Source organism: Balaenoptera musculus, chromosome 9 (genome assembly GCF_009873245.2).
Source record: "Balaenoptera musculus isolate JJ_BM4_2016_0621 chromosome 9, mBalMus1.pri.v3, whole genome shotgun sequence".
In the NCBI taxonomy this organism is placed as follows: domain Eukaryota; kingdom Metazoa; phylum Chordata; class Mammalia; order Artiodactyla; family Balaenopteridae; genus Balaenoptera; species Balaenoptera musculus.
Window position 1 is genome coordinate 75,386,181 of NC_045793.1, and position 21,962 is coordinate 75,408,142.

General features: G+C 37.9%; 1 protein-coding gene across 1 annotated transcript in view; it reads left to right on the forward strand.

The window, feature by feature from the left end:
* Window positions 1–21,962, forward strand: part of DNAH11 (dynein axonemal heavy chain 11) — a 306,796-nt gene that overhangs the window by 25,143 nt on the left and 259,691 nt on the right. The window contains exons 7-16 of the mRNA XM_036864125.1: window positions 3,439–3,555; window positions 10,121–10,258; window positions 10,574–10,698; window positions 11,267–11,462; window positions 13,542–13,646; window positions 13,798–14,190; window positions 18,339–18,671; window positions 19,513–19,767; window positions 19,851–20,020; window positions 20,248–20,470. Of these exons, the coding sequence (XP_036720020.1) occupies window positions 3,439–3,555; window positions 10,121–10,258; window positions 10,574–10,698; window positions 11,267–11,462; window positions 13,542–13,646; window positions 13,798–14,190; window positions 18,339–18,671; window positions 19,513–19,767; window positions 19,851–20,020; window positions 20,248–20,470 (2,055 nt within the window). The remainder of the gene's footprint in view (window positions 1–3,438; window positions 3,556–10,120; window positions 10,259–10,573; window positions 10,699–11,266; window positions 11,463–13,541; window positions 13,647–13,797; window positions 14,191–18,338; window positions 18,672–19,512; window positions 19,768–19,850; window positions 20,021–20,247; window positions 20,471–21,962) is intronic.

A 21,962-nucleotide genomic window follows, 5' to 3' on the forward strand; every position in this document is an offset into this window, starting at 1 on the left:
TCGTGTGCTTTTTTGGCCATCTGTATGTCTTCTTTGGAGAAATGTCTGTTTAGATCTTCTGCTCATTTTTTAATTGGGTTGTTTGGGTTTTTTTGATACTGAGGTGTATGAGCTGTTTTTATATTTTGGAGATTAATCCCTTGTCGGTAGCTTGCAAATGTTTTCTCCTTCTCTGTGGGTTGTCTTTTCATTTTGTTTATGGTTTCCTTTGCTGTGCAAAAGCTTTTAAGTTTAATTAGGTCCCATTGGTTTATTTTTGTTTTTATTTTCATTACTCTAGGAGGTAGATCCAGAAAGATACTTCTGTGATTTATGTCAGAGAGTGTTCTGCCTGTGTTTTACTCTAAGAATTTTACGTTTCCAGCCTTACATTTAGGTCTTTAATCCATTTTGAGTTTATTTTTGTATATGGTGTTAGGGAGTGTTCTAATTTCATTCTTTTACATGTAGCTGTCCAGTTTTTCTAGCACCACTTATTGAAGAGACTGTCTTTTCTCCATTGTATATTCTTGCCTCCTTTGTGATAGTTTAGTAATTTAAAAACTTTGATGTATTAAATTTTTGACTAAATTCAACATCCATACATGATAAAAACTCTTAGAAATAGGAATAGAGGGGACCTTCCTCAAATTGATAAAGAGTATCTACCAAAAGCCTAAAGGACATTTTACATAATGGAAAGGACCTTCCTAAATCCCAAACGCATAGCATATATTCGGCTGCCTACTCAACATCTCCACTTAGATACTTAATAGGTGTCACCAACATGCAAAACTGAACCCCTGCTTTACCTCTCCCCATACCTATTCTTCCTTGTCTTCTCCAACTCATTAAATAGTCCATATAATGTACTACTTAGTACAAAACCTTGGAGTCATCCATGATCTTGCTCTTTTCTTATGATAAACATCAGGTTCTATCAGATAAACCCTGAAAATATACCCAGATCTCATCTTTGACCCGGGTTATTGCATTTGCTCCTAAACCTCTCCTTCAGCCCCTGTCTTGGCTCCATCAGGGTCTGTTCTTCACACAGCAACTTGATTGCCCTTTAGGAGCTAAATCAGACCATGGCATTTCTCTAGCTAAAACTTCAAAATTTCCCACGTCACTAATAAGGGCAATTTTGGAGTTTTTACAATAAAGAAAAAATGGTTTTTAGTAATACCAACATATTGTTTATTCTTCAGTAAGTATTGAGAAACAGCTCTGTGCTGGGAACCTCTTTAAATATTGGCACTGTCACTGTGAAAAGAAACCTGGCTACTATACTCATAGTTTAAAATCCAGGGGGAGAATCCAAGTTGGCAATTTTACAGTGTGCTTAGTGCTAGGGTATGAAAAGTACAGAGTACTATGGGAGCATTTGTGAAGGGCCCCTTTCCAGAGGAGGTGAAAGGGAAACTGAGACAATACTTGCAAGATAAATGGAACTGAAAAAAAAAAATAGAAATGAAGCAGGTGAGGAGTAGGTGAAAAGAAAATGATGAGCAGAAAATTGTATTACACACGGAGAATGAGTATGATAAGGCAGGTGTGGCTAGATCCTAGCGTATGAAAGGGAGAGAGGTACTGGAATAGTTGGGAGCAGTAAGTAGGGTCCAGATCACAAAGGGCTTGTAGATGAGGTTAAGACTTTTAGACTTTACCCTAAGAAATGAAGGATTCTGAATTGAGATAATGGTGGATTATGAGTACGAGAGTGATGTAAGATTTCTATTTTAGAAAGCTTATTTAGATTGCAGTTAGGAGAATGATGGGAGAGATGAGATTAAAGGCAAAGAGAGTAGTTAGAAAATGGTTAACAGAAATCCAGCTAAATGGTAATGGTGATCTGGAGGGTGATGCTTGGACTAATGAAGAATAGGTTGTTAGGAGAAAAGATTGACAGCAGTTGACCAAGAGAGGAAGAAGTCAAAGAGATTGCCAAAGTTTCTATTAGGGTTTACAGAATGAGGAGTGGCTTTATAGCGAGGATGATGAGTTCTGATTTGTATAAAATAAATTTGTATTATCTACGGGACTTTCTAGGGGAGAAGTTCTATCAGCAGTTCTGAATTCAGGTTGAGTGACAAAAAAGAGGTTAGGAGAGATATCAATTATGGAAATGAACGTTTGTTCCCTCCCTGAGATATTATTTGCTGATTGTTCAAATAATCTTTGAGGATCTTAAGTTGTATGTTCTTTGTTGCCATACTGAGAAGAAGAGTAAGTTAGGCTTGTTTACAACTTGTTGGGCATTTGTGTTTACTTTTAAAAGTCAGTGATCCTTGAATGAAGAGACTGTTTGGCCCTAATTCATAAGTGGAGACTTCCTCTTGATGCTAAATATGACATTGTTGTATATGACACATAGTGCTCTAGAACTTTGCCGTTACACTGTTTTATAGTGTGTGTTCAATTCAGCATAAGGTGCATTCCTTCATGCAAACATCCAGGATCATGCTTGGAGTGTGGACTTTGGAGCCAGGTTACCTGGCTTTAAATTCTGGCCCTGCCATTAACTAGGGGTAAGATTGTGGGCATTAAACTTCTTTGAGTTTACTTTGTTGCCTACAAAATGGAAAAATATTACCTACATCATGTGGTTAGAATTGAGTTAATAATGTAAAGCATTTAGAATAGAATTGAATAAATGTTAGCTGTCATTATTATTATTAATAAGAGGAGGCTCAGTTTATGGTGGTAACAAAGGACTTCTTTAGGTTAAGTGTGTGGCGTGCACTCCTGGGGCGGTTTGACTGGGAAGCCCAGAGTGTTTCTGAATTTCTGAGACTTCACTGAAGACTGAATTGTAATGCTGTGCAGATGATGGTTATTCTTTCACTGTTTCATTCTTTGTAATTCTGGGAGTGGGTGTTTATGTATTAGGAGAAAACTGGGGGTTGTTAACTGCATATTAATAAGAAACTGGGAGAATAGGAAGAGTATTATGTTTTGTCCATATCACTAATGATGCTTTCTTACAGACAGACCTGTGGATTTTAGTTCTCACTTGAAGAAATAGTGTTTCCTGGCAGAGTTTCTGCTCCATGAAAAACAAAATTAAAAACTTCCCTGTTTAAACTTATAGATGTACTAAAGTTATAATAAGATGGGTTATTTTTTTTTTCCTTTTTCTTTTCTGAAAAGCTTTGCTTTTTCATTTATAATCAAAATAGTATGGAGAAGGATAGAGTGATAGGCCAAAGTACTAATGTTGGGGTCTGAGCCAGTGAAAAGGATTGTGGAAATGTGAGCTGACAGTACTAAATGTTCAGTGCTCCTGTAAGGCTGCCACTTGAACAATTAGTCAGATACAGCTCTTTGTCTTTCCTGGAATCCTACTATGAAAAATAAACTCATTCAGAGAGAGAGAGAGGTGTCACACTTTTGTGGTTGATATTTTCACTGTTGGATTCTTTCCTGTAAACTAATATTTTATTTTGAATTTTATAGGAATTTGAAAGTGATTATGTTGTGTTTAAGTCCAAAACTTTGGATTTTGACAGAAGGCTCGGGACAATTCTTTGTGAAGCTTTCTTTAACTGCAATGGTCTGGAAGCTGCATTTAAGGTTAGTTCTGAAGAAGTTATCAGGAAAAAATGTTTTACTAGTGAATAAGACTATTGGATGAAAAGAGGGAATACATTCCTTTCTCGTCCAGGTAAACTATTAACTAGTCACATTCTCTTCATATGAAGCTCACTGAATTATAAACTTTGAATACTGCACTAATGAATAATGAAGTTTACTTTGGACAAAGTCAGTATTAGGACACTTGACTATTGATCTTTGCTTGAATTCATTGTTTCAGCTTTCATTACCTTTAGAGCAAGTTTGGTATGGCCTGTGAACTATCAATTCAAAATTAAGCTACAGTGAAAAGTGAAAACTCTCTGTTAACTCAAGAATTTCTTTTCTTTGCCATTGTTTACATAGGTTGGGTTCATCTGCCCACTTTATTAATCTGACTGAAATAAATAGCAATTTATACACTGTTTTTCATCAGGCATAAGACACCGTTGGTTATCAGACACACCATTGTTTATCAACAAAAGAATATGCTTCCAAAAAGTTATGATGCTGTTGATTATATAACATAGTCTAGTTTCAGAGGTGTTAAAACATGAAAGAATGTTTGTCATAGAATTGATGAAATACAGTATAGATGTATGAATAGTTGCAGAAAAGAAAAGCATCCTGAGAGTCCTCCCAAGTGGAAAGCTTGTAACATGGGTAATCGGGGCACCTTGTGAAACTTGCTTGTCAAAGAAGAGAATTGCAAGTCAAGCGTAAACTTAGATGACATCCCCAAAGAGGAATGAGGCCTCAGTGTCAGCAGAAACACAGCTAGAGAATCACAGACACAATTCATTGAAGATGGCAGTGCAAAACAATATAACAGGCACAGACTTTGTCGGAGATACTTGTTTGATTTTGATCTTAAAATTCAAATAAATGGGTCAGATGGCGGTTCAGTGGCTAGTGTCTTCTACCCGCATCAAGCGTTTTAAAAGAGAAGTCACGAGGCTCAAATAGTTCTCTCTTAAGAGCCCTTGGATGAAACTGAGATGCTGCCAGCTGAAATATATAACCTGTTGTCATAAAATAACACCACCTGTCATCCCATCTCTCAGAAATTACTATTGTATTTAATACTGCCATTCCTTTTCTTTGACTAGATATGCATACATATTTCTCTTTGCAAAAAATGACATATTCTGGTCCTTGCAATCTTTTTGTAACCCTTTCAGGAAGCAGCGAATCATAAAAATTTTTCTTTTATAACAGAATTCAACAATATTATTTTTAGTGGCTACGTTGTAGTCTATCATATTCTCTGTAACTGGACCTCCTTTCATGCTTTTAGAAATAACTGCAAGAAAGAATGTAGAATGAAATCTCAGTTACAGAGGTTACAGAGGCTCCTACCTTTTCTAATTCAAACCTCTCTCTTTCCCCTTTTCACAACCATTCATATGGATTCTATTTTAGTACATGGCCAGTTATTTTTTCTAAACAATTTTATCTCTTTTTTGTCATGTATTTTGTTTCTTTAACTTTCCACATATTTGTACCTTGTCTGCTGCAAAATATAACATGAGATGGTGCCCTTATAAGCTTTCCAGGGGTGGGACATCATTTTAGAGTTTTTGTTATATCTAGATCACCTGCAATGCCTTGTATAAAGCAGGCACTTAATAACTGTGACATTAGGAGGGCTGACTGGTTGTCAGAGTCCTGAAATGACACACAGATGAAGAGAAACTGCAGCAAGAGTCGTGGCAGAAGAAAAAAATTACAGGGTTGTGTATTTAGGGGAGAAAATGATTTCTACCATAGGTACAGGATGATGAACTCTGACCAGTTACTGCTGTGTCCCAGGGAATAAATACTTGCAGACTGTTCTCTGAAGACCACGATTCAGTACCTGCTCTTGGCAAAGACACGAGCAGGAAGGGCCCTGGAACCAAACAGTATAAAGCTGTGGCTCAGACCCTACAGGGTTGGCACTCAATAAAACTTAAAACAAAATGCTGATGGATGGCTTTCCAAAATTTACAGTTTCTCTACATGAAGGGAGACTGGAGTCTGTAAGACAAGTGTCTAGAAAAGTCTTTAGATGAAATAATAGAAAACTAGAAAATTGTGAAGTATATATGGTTCAAGTGGAAACAAAAATATCTTTGCAAAAGACAAACCTAGGAAAAATATAAATATTACATAATGAAACTGAGAAGTAGAAGAAAATCAAGGTAAACCTTACAGATCTCCAGTGGGATATTTAGGAAGGAAGCATGTATTGGGAATCAATCTTGAATCTTTTGAGGTTGATATGAAGGACAATGTCTGTACTCTCCATAAAAAAACTCTTAGTTCCAATGTGACAAGGAAACCGGAAGTTCAAATGACGTTTATTCTCATCCTGGAGGGTAATTTTTATATATCTGTGATGTTGAAAAATTAAGGTAATGTATACTGCTTAAAAGGTTAAGACTCTGTTTACTACTACTTTCTGGCTTTACAACCTCCCCAAAGAATATTTTCTCTCTGTCTTTCCTATTTTACACTTGGACTTAAGTTCTAGTAAGCGTATCAGGTGGTCAAAATGAGACGTGGCTGGGAAGCTTCTGGTATTGTTTCAGTTGCGGTTGATATGATAAGGGCTTAAAAGAGAATGTTGTGAAATAAATGTGTTTGCCTACTATAGTTGGAGTACACTTCTCTGTGAAATCTATTAGGCAATGTTTACTTCAGAATGTTAACATCAAGTCCAAAGTTAACAAAACAGTGGTTGTAAGAAGAAAGTTAATACTTTGCATTTTGCTAGGTAGCAGCTAACTAAGTAGATTTTAAATATTTAGTAGTTTCTACAGTAATTTTTTTTTGAAGTATAGTTGATTTGTTTCAGGTGGTCAGCAAAGTGATTCAGTTATATATATGTGTGTGTATATATATACACACACACACATATATACATATACATATTCTTTTTCAGAGTCTTTTCTCTTATAGATTATTACAAGATATTGAGTATAGTTCCCTGTGCTGTACAGTAGGTCATTGTTGGTAATCTATTTTATATATACTAATGTGTATATGTTAATTCCAAACTCCTAATTTATCCCTCCCCAATCCCTCTGCCCCTTGGTAACCATAAGTTTGTTTTCTATGTCTGTGAGTCTCTTTTTGTTTTGTTAATAAGTTCATTGGTATCATTTTTTAGATTCCACATGTAAGTGATATCATATGATTCTTGTCTTTGTCTGGCTTACTTAGTATGATGATCACTAGGTCCATCCATGTTGCTGCAAATGGCATTATTTCATTTTCTTATGGCTGAGTAATATTCCATCGTATATATATACCATATCTTCTTTATCCATTCATCTGTCGATGGACATTTAGGTTGCTTCCATGTCTTGGCTATTGTAAATAGTGCTACTATGAACATTGGGGTGCATGTGTCTTTTTGAGTTAAAGTTTTCTCTGGATATATATGCCAGGAATGGGATTGTTGGATCACATGGTAACTCTATTTTTAGTTTTTTAAGGAACCTCCATACTGCTCTCCATAGTGGCTGCACCAATTTACATTCCCACCAACAGTTGTACAGTAGGTATAATTGATATTACCAGAAGAAAAGCCAGTGTGTGTTTGTCTAAACTGGCCTCTTAAGATATGGTTAGATTTACATTTCAGTTTGTATAATTTTTTCCTTGTGTTGATTTTTTTTAGTAAGTATAGTTTTTGGAAATGTTTACAAATTGTTTACAATGATGCTGTTTTTTAATAAAAACAAATTTGGGGGAACACCCATTAGTTTTCTAAGAGGAAGAACAAAGCTCTTTCTTTTGCCATGTCACATCACTAACAAGGCACAAACCTTAATATATGGTTTTCTGTCACCTTGATGATATTGAGTTATTTTGAGAAGCTATCTCCTTTTATTTCAGAGAAAATATCTATATAACAGACCAAATAGCTAACATTTTCTGAAGCCCTCATAGAGTAAGTAAATAACAAAATAGCAGTTTTAAATGGCACCTTGGCTGATGAGTTCCCACACAAGGCAGCAGAGGCTCTGGTGCCAGACTGCCCAGTGTCCCTGTCAAATGCCAACTCTGCACTAGCTGTGAAAATCTGGGCAAGTTACCCCCTTCCCGTAACTCAGTTTCCCTATCTGGAGCATGTGATAACAACAGCATTTTTAACACCCTTAAAATACAATGCCTGGCACCTAGTCAGCATTCTATAAACATTGCTTGTACAAAAATATGTATGTTTATTACATTATTTTGCTTGCAAAGAAAAGCTGTCTCACACTGATGCACAGAAGAATCCCCGTGGGGCAGAAGACAAGACAGGAGGCAAATAGAAATCCAAGGTTAGGCTCACCAGACAGCTCAGCTTTGTTGAAACAGGTGGTCAAGGTTAGTTTGAGATGACCGAGCGGATGGAGTTCTGGACCTACATACTTCTCCTTACTGGTCATGTGATTCTGTTTTAGTTCACGTGTCTGCTTTTTCTGTCCCCTTACTCACTAGCTTCCTCTGCTCGCTAGTACGGTTGACCCTTGAACAATGCAGGGGTTAGGGGCGTTGACCCCCTATGTAGTTGAAAATTAGCGTTTAACTTTTGGCTCCCCCAGAACTTAACTAACAGTAGCCTACTGTTGACCGGAAGCCTTACCAACAATGAGCGTTCGATTAATACATATTTTGTATATGTGTTATATAATGTATTCTGACAATAAGGTAAGCTAGAGAAAAGAAAATGTTATTAAGAAAATCATAAGGAAGAGAAAACATCTTTACAAGACTGTACTCTATCGATACCGTGAGTTTATGTCATCTGTTTACAAGGTGAATCATCAGTACCTACATCAGTATTGCCTTGCACAATACAAAACACTGTAGATCTTATATGTATTACTAACACTAGACATAAAGAAATGAAAAGATAATGTGAAAAAGAAATTCATATTTATTTACAGGTGTAATGATTCATGCATTGATAAAAAGAAGCAGCAGTATGATTGCTTTATGGTAGTCTAGTGTAATCAATAGGATTGTTTCATGGAAGCCTAGCCTATACACTAATGAATGAATCATAAAATTTTTATGGCATAGAGTATTACAGTCATACTCCTAATATAATATTGGAAACATTATTAAAAAAAAAAAAACACCTGTGATGATAGGCTGATATTCAGTTTCTCCAATTATGAGAGAAAGGCATACTGTATGGTAGTGTAATTTTTTGAAAGCAAAGTTATAAAACAGTAAGAAAACTAACACATTATTAATTTGATATTAAATAACACCTTATATCTATGTAGGAATAGACTAGTATCTACATATATTTCATGCACTCATGACATACCTTTTCTTAAATTTTTTGATATTTCTTGGCAGTGTGGTTTGTCTTGTCTGAGAACAATTTTCAAATTGTCGCAATTCTCCAAAAATTTACCAGTGTATTTATTGAAAAAGTTTTGTGTAAAAGTGGACCCACGCATTTCAAGCTCATTTTGTCAAGGTTCAGCTGTAGGTTCTTTTCACTCATAAGTTTTACCGGCATAGGTTCAGCCTGCCATGCCCTCATTCTTTTTCTGAGAAAGACTAATTATCTCAAGGCATTGGTTTCAACCAGGACTTTGACACTGAAGGAACTGTCAGCCTGTGGAGTGCTTGTCCTTGGAACAGGTCGCCACTGCTGCCCCAGCTGCTGTGTTGGGGGTAGCTGGGTCCTGTGGTACAAAACACGGGTGGCCATGGGCAGGACGGTCACTGTGACTGATGCTTCCGGTGTAACTATTTTTTTTAAATTTATAAAATAAAAGTATAGTTGAAGTATAGTTGATTTATTGGGTTGGCCAAAAAGTTCGTTTGGATTTTTCCATAAGATGTTACTTGACAAACAAAAATTCTAAGTCTAGAGAACATACAGCAGATTACACTTAACAAATATGAAGATGATTTCTTTTTTTTTTTTTTTTTAACAGTTGGGAATTTTATAGCTTTCCTCTTTCTCCTCAAATTGTATGTTTTTTAAAAAAAATTTATTGAAGTGCAGTTGATTTACAGTGTTGTGTTAATTTCTGCTGTACAGCAAAGTGATTCAGTTATACATTCTTTTTCATATTCTTTCCCATTATGGTTTATCACAGGATAACAGTATAATTATTAATGTGTGACCTAGAGGTCCTTGATATGGCTTTCCTTATTCTAAAGAGTATATGTGTAGGAGGGAAGAGCAAATAAGAAGTATGCAATCTTGCTTCTGTTCTTAAATCTGCAAAGCATCTTCTACAACATTTCCTGGTGTCCAACGGGGTAGGGGTGTCAGCTGTGATCAGGGATTTCTAACAGACAGTGGCTCGCTTCTGACTCCTCATTTTCTGCTGAGGAAGGGAAACTGCTTTACATTTAGAATTTGCTTTATTGGATGCATAGAAATTTTAGTGAGATGCTAAAATGTTTTCAATCTGAAGACATTGCAGGATACTTGCAGGGATCTAGATTTTTGCTTTGTATCTAGTCAGGTAGGAGGTTTAATGGAGGAAATAGTGAATCGAGTATTTGTATTAAAAACCCACGGTGGTTAACCTTTCTTTCACTTTGATTTTTATAGCTTTTGACTGTATTTGGGAATTTCCTTGAGAAACCAGTTGTCATGGAAATTTTCAGCCCACGTTACAGCACACTCGTGCACATGTTCAGTGCAGAGTTGGATATGTGTAAGCAATTGTATAATGAACACGTGCGACAGGTGAGTGGGGGGATAAAGCCTGACACACCCACAGTATCATATTGTGCGTCAGGGTGTCAAGTAGAGCTACACTGAATGATACCTGAAGAGGAGATACAGGCCCTAAAATTTTTATGCTTTTATGTAATTGATTTCCTTATGGATATGAAGAACCTGCTTTAAGACAGTAACTCTTCTACTAATTAGGTTACTTTGCACATATGTTCTTTATATTTGTACTGTAAATGTTCCAAAATGAACAGTTGCTTACAAGGTTGGAGTGTACCCTGATTAAATGTTCCCTTTCATCTTCTTCACCACAATATCAATTTGCAGATTGAACAAGGAAATGTAGTCCTTCACAAGAATATGCCATTTACCTCAGGAAATATCAAATGGGCTAAAGAGGTCGTGGACCGACTTCAAATGTTTTGGTCAAACCTTGCATCTCTCCGTTATCTGTAAGTAGTTAGGCTTCTTTCGTGGTAACATTATCCCTGTGACACAAGCAATTTTTATATAGGGTAGTGAGCTGTTCATTTTAGCACTTAAAGAGTCACTGCCTTACTTAACTCTTGTCATTGCTTGGGCTCATTGAGAGGGATTTATCTTCATGGTTCGGGAGTATGTTTAATAGGACTTAGAACTTAATATATTTCCATGTTTTTAGGTCTTTTTTCACTTTTCCATTTCACCCACAATATGTTGATAGCTTTTTGTTATTGTTTTTCCTTTCTCCAATAGCTAGCAGTCCTGTTATTTTGCAGACTTTTGTATCTTTCTCTTTTCTTTGTAGCAATTGATAACTTGTTGCTGTTTGCATTTAGTAAAATGTTTGGAGTTCCATTTATTTCATAACTATATCTTTTAAGGCACAGACTATGCAGAAGCATTATTTGACCTTTATTGATTTTCTTCCTGATTTTTATAGTGTACTTTCTTATTTCTATCATATATTATTGTAAAGTAGCTAAGCTGAGATCTATCTAATGTATAGAAAAGTAAAAAATAAAAAGCATCTTCCTACAGATTCTTGGAAAGTCCTGATGATGCCTTGGTTTATCAGAAGTATATTGAGATGACAGCTTTGCTAGACCAGTTTGAAAATCGTATCTATAATGAATGGAAAAGTAATGTGGATGAAATCTGTGAATTCAATTTGAATCAACCCTTGGTTAAATTCAGTGCCGTAAGTGGTCTTCTCAGTGTCAACTTTGACCCAAAGGTAGGGGTTTGATATTTTTAAAATGTTTCATAGATGCCCTTTTTATTATAAGAATATTCCTCATGCCTCCATTCATTTGTATTTTATTTTGGGAAAATGTCAGTGCTACGACGACTACAACTAAAAACAACTTCTAATAGGTCTTTGTTTTAGGGATTTGCTTACCAAATTCTATATTAATTATTCTTTCTTATTTTGTCTTGTAATTATTTATTTGCCACTCCCACTTTACTGGATAATGAGTTACTTGAGAGTAGGGTCCGTTGGATTTCATCTTTGTGTTTTGTGTGTCTAACATAGTGTCTGGCACTTGGTAACATTTAATAAATATTAACTCAATTGAATAGAATCATTCGTCTTTGATCAGATGTTTTCTGGCTTAGGTTTTCTTGCCCTGTCTCATGGCAGTCCAACTGTATGCCTAGGAGGTGAAAGTTAGCCTCACTGAGTTTAATAGTCACAGTGTGTACTCAAATTCTGTTCTCTTTCCCTGAAATATTACAAAGAATTGCATCACTTAATTTTTCTTATTAACCTCAGCACAGGTACATAAATATGTGACCTGGAGAACTGAGGGTTTGCTTTACCTTCTGATTTCATAAAACCAATTTATAGAAACTGAATTCCTGAGATGTTTTAGGGATAATCCCTACAATTCTACCTGAAGGGATTATAAACATACCAAATATATTGTACTAGTGAACCTATGGAGTGACAGCCTAAGGAAGTCAACTGGTTTACCTTCTAAAGCATGTTATGTGGTCTTTTCCTCATAAACTGTGATTTAGGGCTACAGTCAGTTTTGCTACAACACGACATATGCATTCCTAAGATTCACTGCACTATGAAAGACTGCACAATAAAAAGTACATTGCTGATGGGGAAAATGAGGGTTAGGGTACAGTACTCAAAAACTTTGTCAGTGATATGTTTAAAAAAATAAATAGACGGAAAGACAAATACTGTATGATATCACTTATATGTGGAATCTAAAAAATACAACAAACTAGTGAATATAACAGAAGAAGCAGACTCACAGATATAGAAAACAGACTAGTGGTTACTCCTGGGGGGAGGGAAGGGGTGGGGCAACATAGGGGTAGGGGATTAAGGGGAACAAACTATTAGGTATAAAATAAGTTACAAGGATATATTATTGTACAACACAGGGAATATAGCAAATGTCTATTATAATAACTATAAATGGAGTATAACCTTTAAAAATTGTGAATCACTATATTGTACACATATAACTTACATAATGTACAGCAACTATACTCCAATTAAAAAATAACAATAAATACAGAAAAACAAAAAAAGGAACCTAGGAAGAACAGTAGCATAGTTTTATACATTTTAAATGGTCAAGTAATATATAAATGGTCCAATGAATATAGTACTTTCCCTTGACAAAGACCTGAAGTTTGCTCGGGGAAGTGCGTTATGACTTGTGCCTTACTGTGAGGTGGTGGAAGGAGGGTCATTTGAAACCAGACAAAAAGTTGTGCCACCAGAAGTTGGATGGGCTGGCTCATCACACACCTGTGAGTGGAGGTACCTAGTGGATATTTGTGGTGTGTGCATATGAGCATTTTGCATATTCCTAAGCCTTTTTGTTCAGCTGGGTGCAGTTTTTAGCATTTACCTAGCCGTTTATTGCTGATGAAACTGCAGATAAGCAAAGACAAAACTTGCGGCATGTTCACAATCCTCTCTCATGTATAATCATGTTGTGTTTTCAAAACAAGCATTATGATAGAGCTAACGGTGTTTGGAAAAGACCGAGGTCGGCTTATGGCCTCCCATTTCAGATCTTGGCGTGTATATGTTGCTCTTTTTTTCGCTTGAATTCTTTCTCTGACAGTGGGCCATAGCCAGTGATTTCTACCTTTATTATTTATACTTCTGCATCATATGGAATGTATGATTGTTGCTTTTAAAAAGCAAAAGAAACAAAAGCGCCTTTGCCTTGACAGTTTGAAAATACTGTAATCATTGGATGAAATTTTAAGCGTTTGATTTTAAAAATAGAATGATATTCTTAAATCATGTAAATAATCCTTGCTTTTCTTTTATTAGCTAGTGGCCGTATTAAGAGAAGTTAAATACCTTTTGATGTTGAAGAAATCAGACATACCGGATTCAGCCTTAGCCATCTTCAAAAAAAGAAACACTCTTTTAAAGGTCTGTGTTTTCAGATATTAGGGCGGATTTTGAATAGAAGTAGTTCGAATTTTAATTATTAACATGTAGACCTAAGATACTTCCATGCCTCCAAGAGAAAGTAGCTTTAACACATGTGGCACTTTTTGTCTTGGGGTTTTCTTTTGCTCAGTACATTGGAAACCTTGAACTTCTTGTGCAAGGATATAATAAGCTGAAACAGACTCTTCTGGAAGTTGAATACCCCCTGGTTGAGGATGAGCTGAGGGCTGTGGATGAGGAGCTGCAGGCAGCCGCCACATCGCTGACATGGCAGGATGACTGCTGGGGGGACATCGAGAGGATGAAGACGGCCACCTCAGAGTTGGAGCGCAGAGCGGAGCATGCGCAGAACAACGTCAAAGTGATTCAGCAGACGATGCGGGCCTGGGTGGAGTGCACGCTCCTTCCCAGGAGAGAACACAGGCGGGAGACCGCCTTGACTTGGGAGGACAAGGGTGATTTGTTTGCGAAAAAATACAAGCTAATCCAGGAAGGTGGCTGCAAGATACACAACTTGGTTGAGGTACTTGCTTTTATGCCTTCGAAATTTATAGCAGATCCTTTCATTTAGTTTAGAAAAGAGCAAAAATAGGTAACCTAATAATGGAGGGTTCTTTTTTGGGGGCCGAAAGAACTTGAGGTATGGTTTTGTAAAGCATTGAAATTGGAGGAATTTGTGTTACTTGTCTGTAATTTCTGTGGCCCTCGCTGTGCTCATTTCTGAGGGAAGAGATAGGAATGTGAGATCTTTTGACGAAACAGAAAGGCTAGAGATGGGGCCTTATCTTGGTCATAGTTATCTCCTGTTTTGGATGCTTTCAGTAGCTACCACTGTTGGCTGAATGCCATCCGTCTTGTTTACCTCATCTCATGTAACCCTCTCAGCCATCTCCTGAGGGTGGCAACAGTAGTTACTCTCCTTATAACAAGTACTTGAGTTTTTACAACAGTGATAGGCTCTATTCCAGGGTTATCAGTGTAAGAGAAGACAAGAAGTAAAACAACAAGAACAAAGAACAGAAGGCAGAGAAACAAAAGCATAAAACAAAAAAGTCTCTTGCCTCTTGGATCTTACATCCTAGTTAGGGAAGATAGAGAAAATAACAAATATATAGTAGTATCTTCAATTGGTCACATGAGCAATGGTGAAAAATAAAGCAGAGATGGTGGGATAGAGAATCAGTGGCAGGTGGGGTGGGCATTGTGTATGACGTAGTTAGAAAGGCCTCTTTACTAAGGTAGCATTTCTGCAGAGAACTGACAGGGAAGGAGCTATGTGGGAAATGGAAGAAGGATGTTCTAGGTATCAAAGTACACAAGCTTTACGGTAGGAGTATGGGTCGCTTGTCTGGCAGTTAGAGAGCCAACATGCCTGAAGCAGAATTTCCAGGGGGAATAATAGTAGGCGATGAAGTTTGAAAGGGCTTAAGGGCACATCACAGTGGATCAACGGGCCATTTTGAGAACTTTGGGTTTTACTCTGAGGGAAAATAGCAGCTGGAGACTATTTGCTCAAGAGCTTTCCCTGTTGAGTGTAAACTACAGGGGGGCCAGGAGATGGCAGACAAGGAGACCGTTAGGAGATGAGTCTGTAATTCAGGTGAAGATGGCTTGGGTCCAGACGGTAGTGATAAAAAGCAGTCGTATGCTGGATATATTTTGAAGGCAGAGCCAAGAGTATTTGCTGTGATCAGTCAGAGGAGAGAGAAGGTAAGGACGACGTTGACGTTTTTGGTCTGGGCTGCTGGAAGAGCAGAGTTTCCCTTCACTGATATGGGGAGGGCTATGGCAGAGCAGATTTTGCAGGGAAAAGACAGTATTTGTTTTTGGGCACGTTAGTTAGAGATGCCTGCCCAAGGGCAGATTTTTGCATAGGCTGGCATTGCAGTTGTGTGAAGAAAGGGTTTGAAGAGTAACAAACTTGCTCACCGAAAAGTAAGATGTGGTACATTTGATATGCTGTATTGAGTATGTATCACAACAAGAAAAGAAAGAAAAGAATTCATATGGATTTCAAAGTTTCTGTTGACTTCTAAGTCTGTCTGAAACATGTAAGAAAGTTTTAATTTTCCCTACTGGTAACAATTTGCTAGGACAAAGACTTTGCCTTCTTTGATGACTGCCTGTGTTAGCATCCTTGGGCTGCTATAACAAAGTACCACAAATGGATGTCTTAAAGCAATGAAATGTATTCTCTCTCAGTCTGGAGGCTAGAAGTCTGAAGTCAAGGTGTGGGCAGGGCCATGCTCCCTCTGAAGGCTCTCCCTAAGGCCTGGGTAGCCTTGAGGGAATCTCAGGGATATTCTGACATGTAAAGAAGGTATATATCTGGAAAGTTGTTTTTTCAGCAATGTCTTAACTTAGTCATGACCTCGACTGTTCCTAGTTTGCCGAGATGGCTGTGAATTATTCTGTGACTTTCAGGACATCCTTACAAGTGTTTATGTGTTGGAATCTGCCTCATGGAGGACAGATGATGGATTACAATTAGTTTCTTCTGATACATTTTCTTGATAATAGGAAAGTGGGCTCCCTAAACACTAACCTGGGGGTTTTAGACAAGTAAGATATATGAATGTTGATTACAATGCCTTGAAAATATTGCCAGGACATGACTAGAAATAGTTACAAACAAGGTTTTGCAGTGGTATTCTCGGAGAATAAAGTTGGAATTTTTCTACTAATAAATGGACTCTTTTTCCCTTAAATCAAACACTAAGAAGCTTGGAAGTCACTTAGACCTGTGGAGTGCTTCCAACTTGAGGGAACTCAACTTCAAAATAGAGATGAAATGATTATTTGTTTCTGTAAGTTATCTTTTAAGTGACCTTTTCCCCCTCTTACCAGCCCATGAAATTGAGCTTGCTTCTCAGACTTCCAGCAAGGAATGTGGTTTAGGGGAAAGACATAGAAACACAGCAGAAGGTGTGTGAGTTCTGCCCTTTCATGCTGCATCTTTCGTGGCTGTAGGATCTCTGTGGCTCGTCTGCAGTCAGTGTCTCAGATGAAGAGAGAAGGGCAGAACCATGGAAGATTGGGTCTGGAAGGGACCCGAGCGATCGTTTAGTGACCCAAAGGTCTCCTTTCTTTTCCTTTTCCTCCCTTTACCCTAAATTGTTGAACATACAACGCTTTCTTAAAAGTGGCACTGTAGTGATATAAACTGGATCTCTTGGTATGAGAAAGTATGAACAGTGAGGCCGTCACAGGTATATTACTGTGATATGTTGGAAAGAGCCCTACTCTGGGGAGTCAAGAGGACTGGCTTCTAGTTCTAGCTCAGCTGCTTACTTCCTATGAATGTGACGCTGGATGTGTTTTAGGTCTTTGTTTTATACCTTAAAGATGAAGAGCCTGAACAAGATAGTCTTTGAGGATTTTTTTCACCCTTCCAACCCCTAAACTAGCTCCTACAACAGACCCAGGACTGCTGTGTACAGCTGCCCGGGATGTGTACTGCCCAGCTCCGGGGGTGTGGGTCACATACACCACACAGATGTGAATGCTTCCCCGTGGTTGGCGAGCAAGACAGCATCCCTGAAAAGAGCAGTTCTTAGATTTGTTTGAGGACAAAAAACCCTCAAAGAACTTGTTCATCTCTGCCCTGCTTTATCAGGATCCAGACTCACCTCTGTAGTTCTGATTCTTGCCTGTCACACACACCTTTGAATCCTGGATCATATATCCACAGTAGTGAATAATCACAGAAAGCAGAGAGCATAATCTACCTTATAATCAGCTCCCATTTTAGTGTCGTCTTTTCTGTGTGCTATAGTAGTTTCTGCCTTGGGCATCTGCCCTCTGGCCTGTATAGACTGTGTAACCTTTGCCACTCAGAAGGTACTTCTGGAATCAACCTTGCTGCTTACCTGACCTTTTCAAATCTCTGTCCCTAGGCCTGCCATGCTGTGCCCAACCTCTAGCAGTCCTTAACCTGTCCATGTCTGGCCCTGTCATGCCCACAGGCCCATCCATTACTTCACCCACATGCTAGGGAGATGCTGAGGTCAAAGAATTCATATTGTTGAAGCACAAAGGGGGCCTGGACTTCACCAGGCCAGTGTTTCCCAAGCCAAGTTACTGTTATTCCACAAGCTGCTCATAGGTGGTTGGCACAAAATATCTTAGTGTTTGGAGACAATTGGTTAAACCAGGTTAAATGGACTTTAACATAATAGGTACACTGTGAGTCCCCAAGAATGGCCTAAAACACATAGCTCTTTGCTGACTTGGTGATCTTTAGATATCCCAGAGCAGCGTTCTCGGGAGGACCAGTTTGGGAAACCTCATTTACAGGTGAGGCCAGGGCAGGCAAGGTCCAAGGCCACAGAGAGTCAGGGACAGGGCCAGAACCAGAGCCCAGACCCCATACATCTAGGATGCATTGGGAACTAGTGTATTTCTTGTGTGCATAATATTTGAAGATAGCAATCTTCTTAATGATTTCTCCTTTAAAGAATGACTTTTGAATATATCTTATAAATGAACTAAATGTTACAAAATCCTGCTTAGATCACTGCCGTCTAGCTTAAGATTCTGCAACCAAGCATTTGAATGCTTCTATGTTGTGCCCCCAAATGTAGCCCCTTTAACAAGCCATTTAAATGGACAGCTTTTGTTTTTATACTCACTATTGTCTATACTGATCTATTAATACTTGTCTGTTCGTAGGAAAATAAGAGGCTGTTCAGAGCTACTCCTTCTCTGGATGCCTGGAAGATTTATGTAGAATTCATTGATGACATCGTGGTGGAAGGCTTTTTTCAAGCGATAATGCATGACTTAGACTTCTTCCTGATGAACACAGAGAAACAACTGAAATCTGCACCGTTTTTTCAAGCACAAATGATCTTAATGCCCCCGGAGATTCTGTTTAAACCTTCTTTAGAAGGAGAGGCTGGGGATGGCTTCTATGATCTGGTGGAAGAAATGCTGTGCAGTAGTTTCAGAATGTCTGCCCAGATGAAGCGAGTAGCAGCACATCTGGAAATAGCAAATTACCAGGTATGTTCTTTGTAAATGGGTATTACATTTATTGTGAATTATATACATATTAATAGATTAAGAGATTATAAATACGTTTATTGGTAGTATTACTGAATACTGAATGCAGAGAACAGAATACAAAGAAATCAACACTGAAAAGGAAACATTACTCTAAAAAATTCAATATATTTACATATATGTTAACCAATTTCGCACATCTCTTTAGAGTTACAAATAAATACCAAGCTAATTCCAAAGCTTTTAATCTGAATATACTTTGATTTTGAGTTCTAGTGTTCTCCATTCTAATGTCCACTGTTTTTTGCTGTATTTACACCAAGTATGATTAATTTTGTTTGTATTTAACCTAAAAGCAAGATGCTGTGAGCGGATCCTGAGGCAGCCAGGAAAATCAGGAATTTTAGAACAGCTCTTTAAAACAGGATAAAGCCACATGAAAGAAAATGCCTCATTCCTAGATATATAAATGCAAAAGAGAAAATACTAAGAAACAATAATTCTGATGAAAAGACAAAGAAGGATATAGTGGGTTGCAACTTCCCAGGATTCAAAAACAATGTGCTTACTCAACTACCCAGTCATTTGAATGCTGAACGCCCATACATATACATGTATATTAATTACAATTACGGTTAATGATAAAATTAGCTTTTATATTAATGATTCAAAATAAATTGGGGTAATGGGGAGCACAAGGAAAGGAGAAGTTGGGAAAAGCAGCACAGTTTTTGATTTTACCAACTATTCTTTTGAAGAATGGCCTTGGATAATGGTAGGTTGCACATAATTGATAGAGCAGGGTTGGCTTTAATAAATGCTTGGTTCTCCCCTCATTTAGAATGATATGGACAACATGCTGGGCCTGGTGGAGGTCAGGCAGGAGATCATGAAGAGAGTGGCAGACGTCATCAACAAAGTCTTGGACTTCAGAAACACCCTGGACACATACGCTTACCTCTGGGTGGATGACCGGACCGAGTTTATGAAGCACTTCCTCCTGTATGGCCATACTGTGTCATCTGAGGAGACAGGGCCTCATGCAAATGAAGACATTCCCGGACAACCACCAACACTCGAGCAATTCAAAGAACAGGCAAGGCAAACCCTCTGCATTTATGTAGTTACTAGCTTTTGATTGAGTTGTTATACAGTGACTATTTGTTTTTCTAATTATAGATTGACATTTATGAGGCTTTGTATGTTCAGATGAGCAAGTTTGATGACTTCAGAGTGTTTGATGGTTGGTTCAAGGTGGACATGAAGCCTTTCAAAGTGAGCTTGCTAAACATTATCAGGAAATGGAGCTGGATGTTTCAGGAGCATCTTTTGAGATTTGTCATTGACAGGTAGTCTTTGGTGCTTTGGTATTTGGAATTACAACTTTTAACACCTGACTGCTTCTTAAAATTGGATATTAATTTTAAGAGCATTGAAACTGCCAGTTCTATAAGAGAGATAACAAGTAATGTTTAATTAGGTAAAGAGTGAAAATTAGATTCAGTCAGAAGTCATACTTCTGAATGTTTTAATGAGCTTAATTTGTGTTTGTGTGTGTGTATACATGTTTTTATAGTCTGAATGAGCTACAAGAATTTATAAAGGAGACAGGTGTTGGACTTCAGAGAGAATTAAGTGAAGACGATCATGATGGTTTAGTTGACATTATGGGGCATCTTCTGGCTGTAAGAAGCCGACAGAGAGCTACTGATGAACTCTTTGAACCACTAAAAGAAACCATCACACTCTTGGAAACGTATGGCCAGAAGATGCCTGAGCAGGTCTATGCTCAGCTAGAGGTCAGTGAGGTGGTAAAATAACCATGATTACCGTAAACTGAGCATCTCCTGTTCTTCACATGCACTCTCTTATGACACCCTCATAACACCCTATACTGTAGATATTAATGTTTTCATTTTACAGCTTAGGAATCTGAAGCTTAAAGGGACTTCGTAATTTTCTCAAGGTCACACAAGTAGTAAAGCCAGCCCACATGAATCTAGGGGTGTTTCATGCCCACATCCTCCCTCTGCCTGGCTGCAGTCCACTGCCTTCGTGTTAGAAGGTATTCAGGTAATAGAGAGCCTCTAAGTTACTTTTTTGGGTTCCACTTGTATCATCACTTTCACACGTGAAATAAATTCCAGCTCTCTTTCATTTAAATTGCCTGTCAGTTGAGAAGTGTCCTAGTCTTTGGAAACATATCATGGACATGTTAAGAAAGAATACGTAAAGCCCAGTTTGGCTGGAGAAATCACTTTCCTCAACAGGATTTCTGTGTCATCCTCCTCTTTCCGTGTTCTGGAATGACTTGGTGGCTGCTGTGTGCCAAACGATGTACAAAGTCTTTGTAGTTATAACTGAAATCACGAATACCAATCTCACAATTGAGGCTCTATTCCCATGCCCGTATTGAGGTTCTACAGATAGTTTATATGTTTATGTCATCCACCAGCTTCCAGGGTGGGCTTAGGTTTAACCTTGCAGTGTGATCGGTGGACACATTAACTAAAGAGATTTTATTGAATTCTATCTAGTTCAGTGATTAGAGCGTGGAACTCAAACTTAAATTTGTTTTCTGCTAGTCCGTCTCATCTGCTTGCCTCAGAGCATGCTTCCTCTTCGGTAAAATATCCCTCAAGATCCCTCACTTTTTAAATTTGTCTATACTGTCTCCAGTTCCCCATTTTTTGAAAAATTGAGGTGAAATTCACAGTTCACATAACATAAAAGTAACCATTTCAAAGTGTGTGGCATTTAGTACATTCAAGAGGTTGTGTAATCACTGCCTCTCTCTAGTTTCAGAACATTTTCCTCACCCCCAAAGAAACTCCATAGCCATTAGTTGTCATGCCCCACTCCTCCCCTACTACCTGCCACCAGTCTGGGGCTACTGCTGGTCCTTTCCTGTCTTTACGGGTTTACTTACTGTAGATACTTCATATAAGTGGAATTATACAATATGTGACCTTTTGTATCTGGCTTCTCTCACCTGGCATGATGATTTTGAGGTTCATGTACGTTGTAGCATATATCACTACTTCATTCCTTTTTATGGCTGAATAATGTTCTATTGTGCTTGCGTGTGTGTGTGTATGTATGTATGTGTGTATATACACACATACACATATACAGTTTGTTTAGCCTTTCACCCATTGAGGAATATTGGGGCCCTTTTCATCTTCTGGCTATTGTGAATAATGCTGCTGTGGACATTGGTGCACGAGTATTTGTTTTGAGTACCTGTTTTCAGATCTTTTTGGAAAACACCTAGGAGTGGAATTGCTGGGT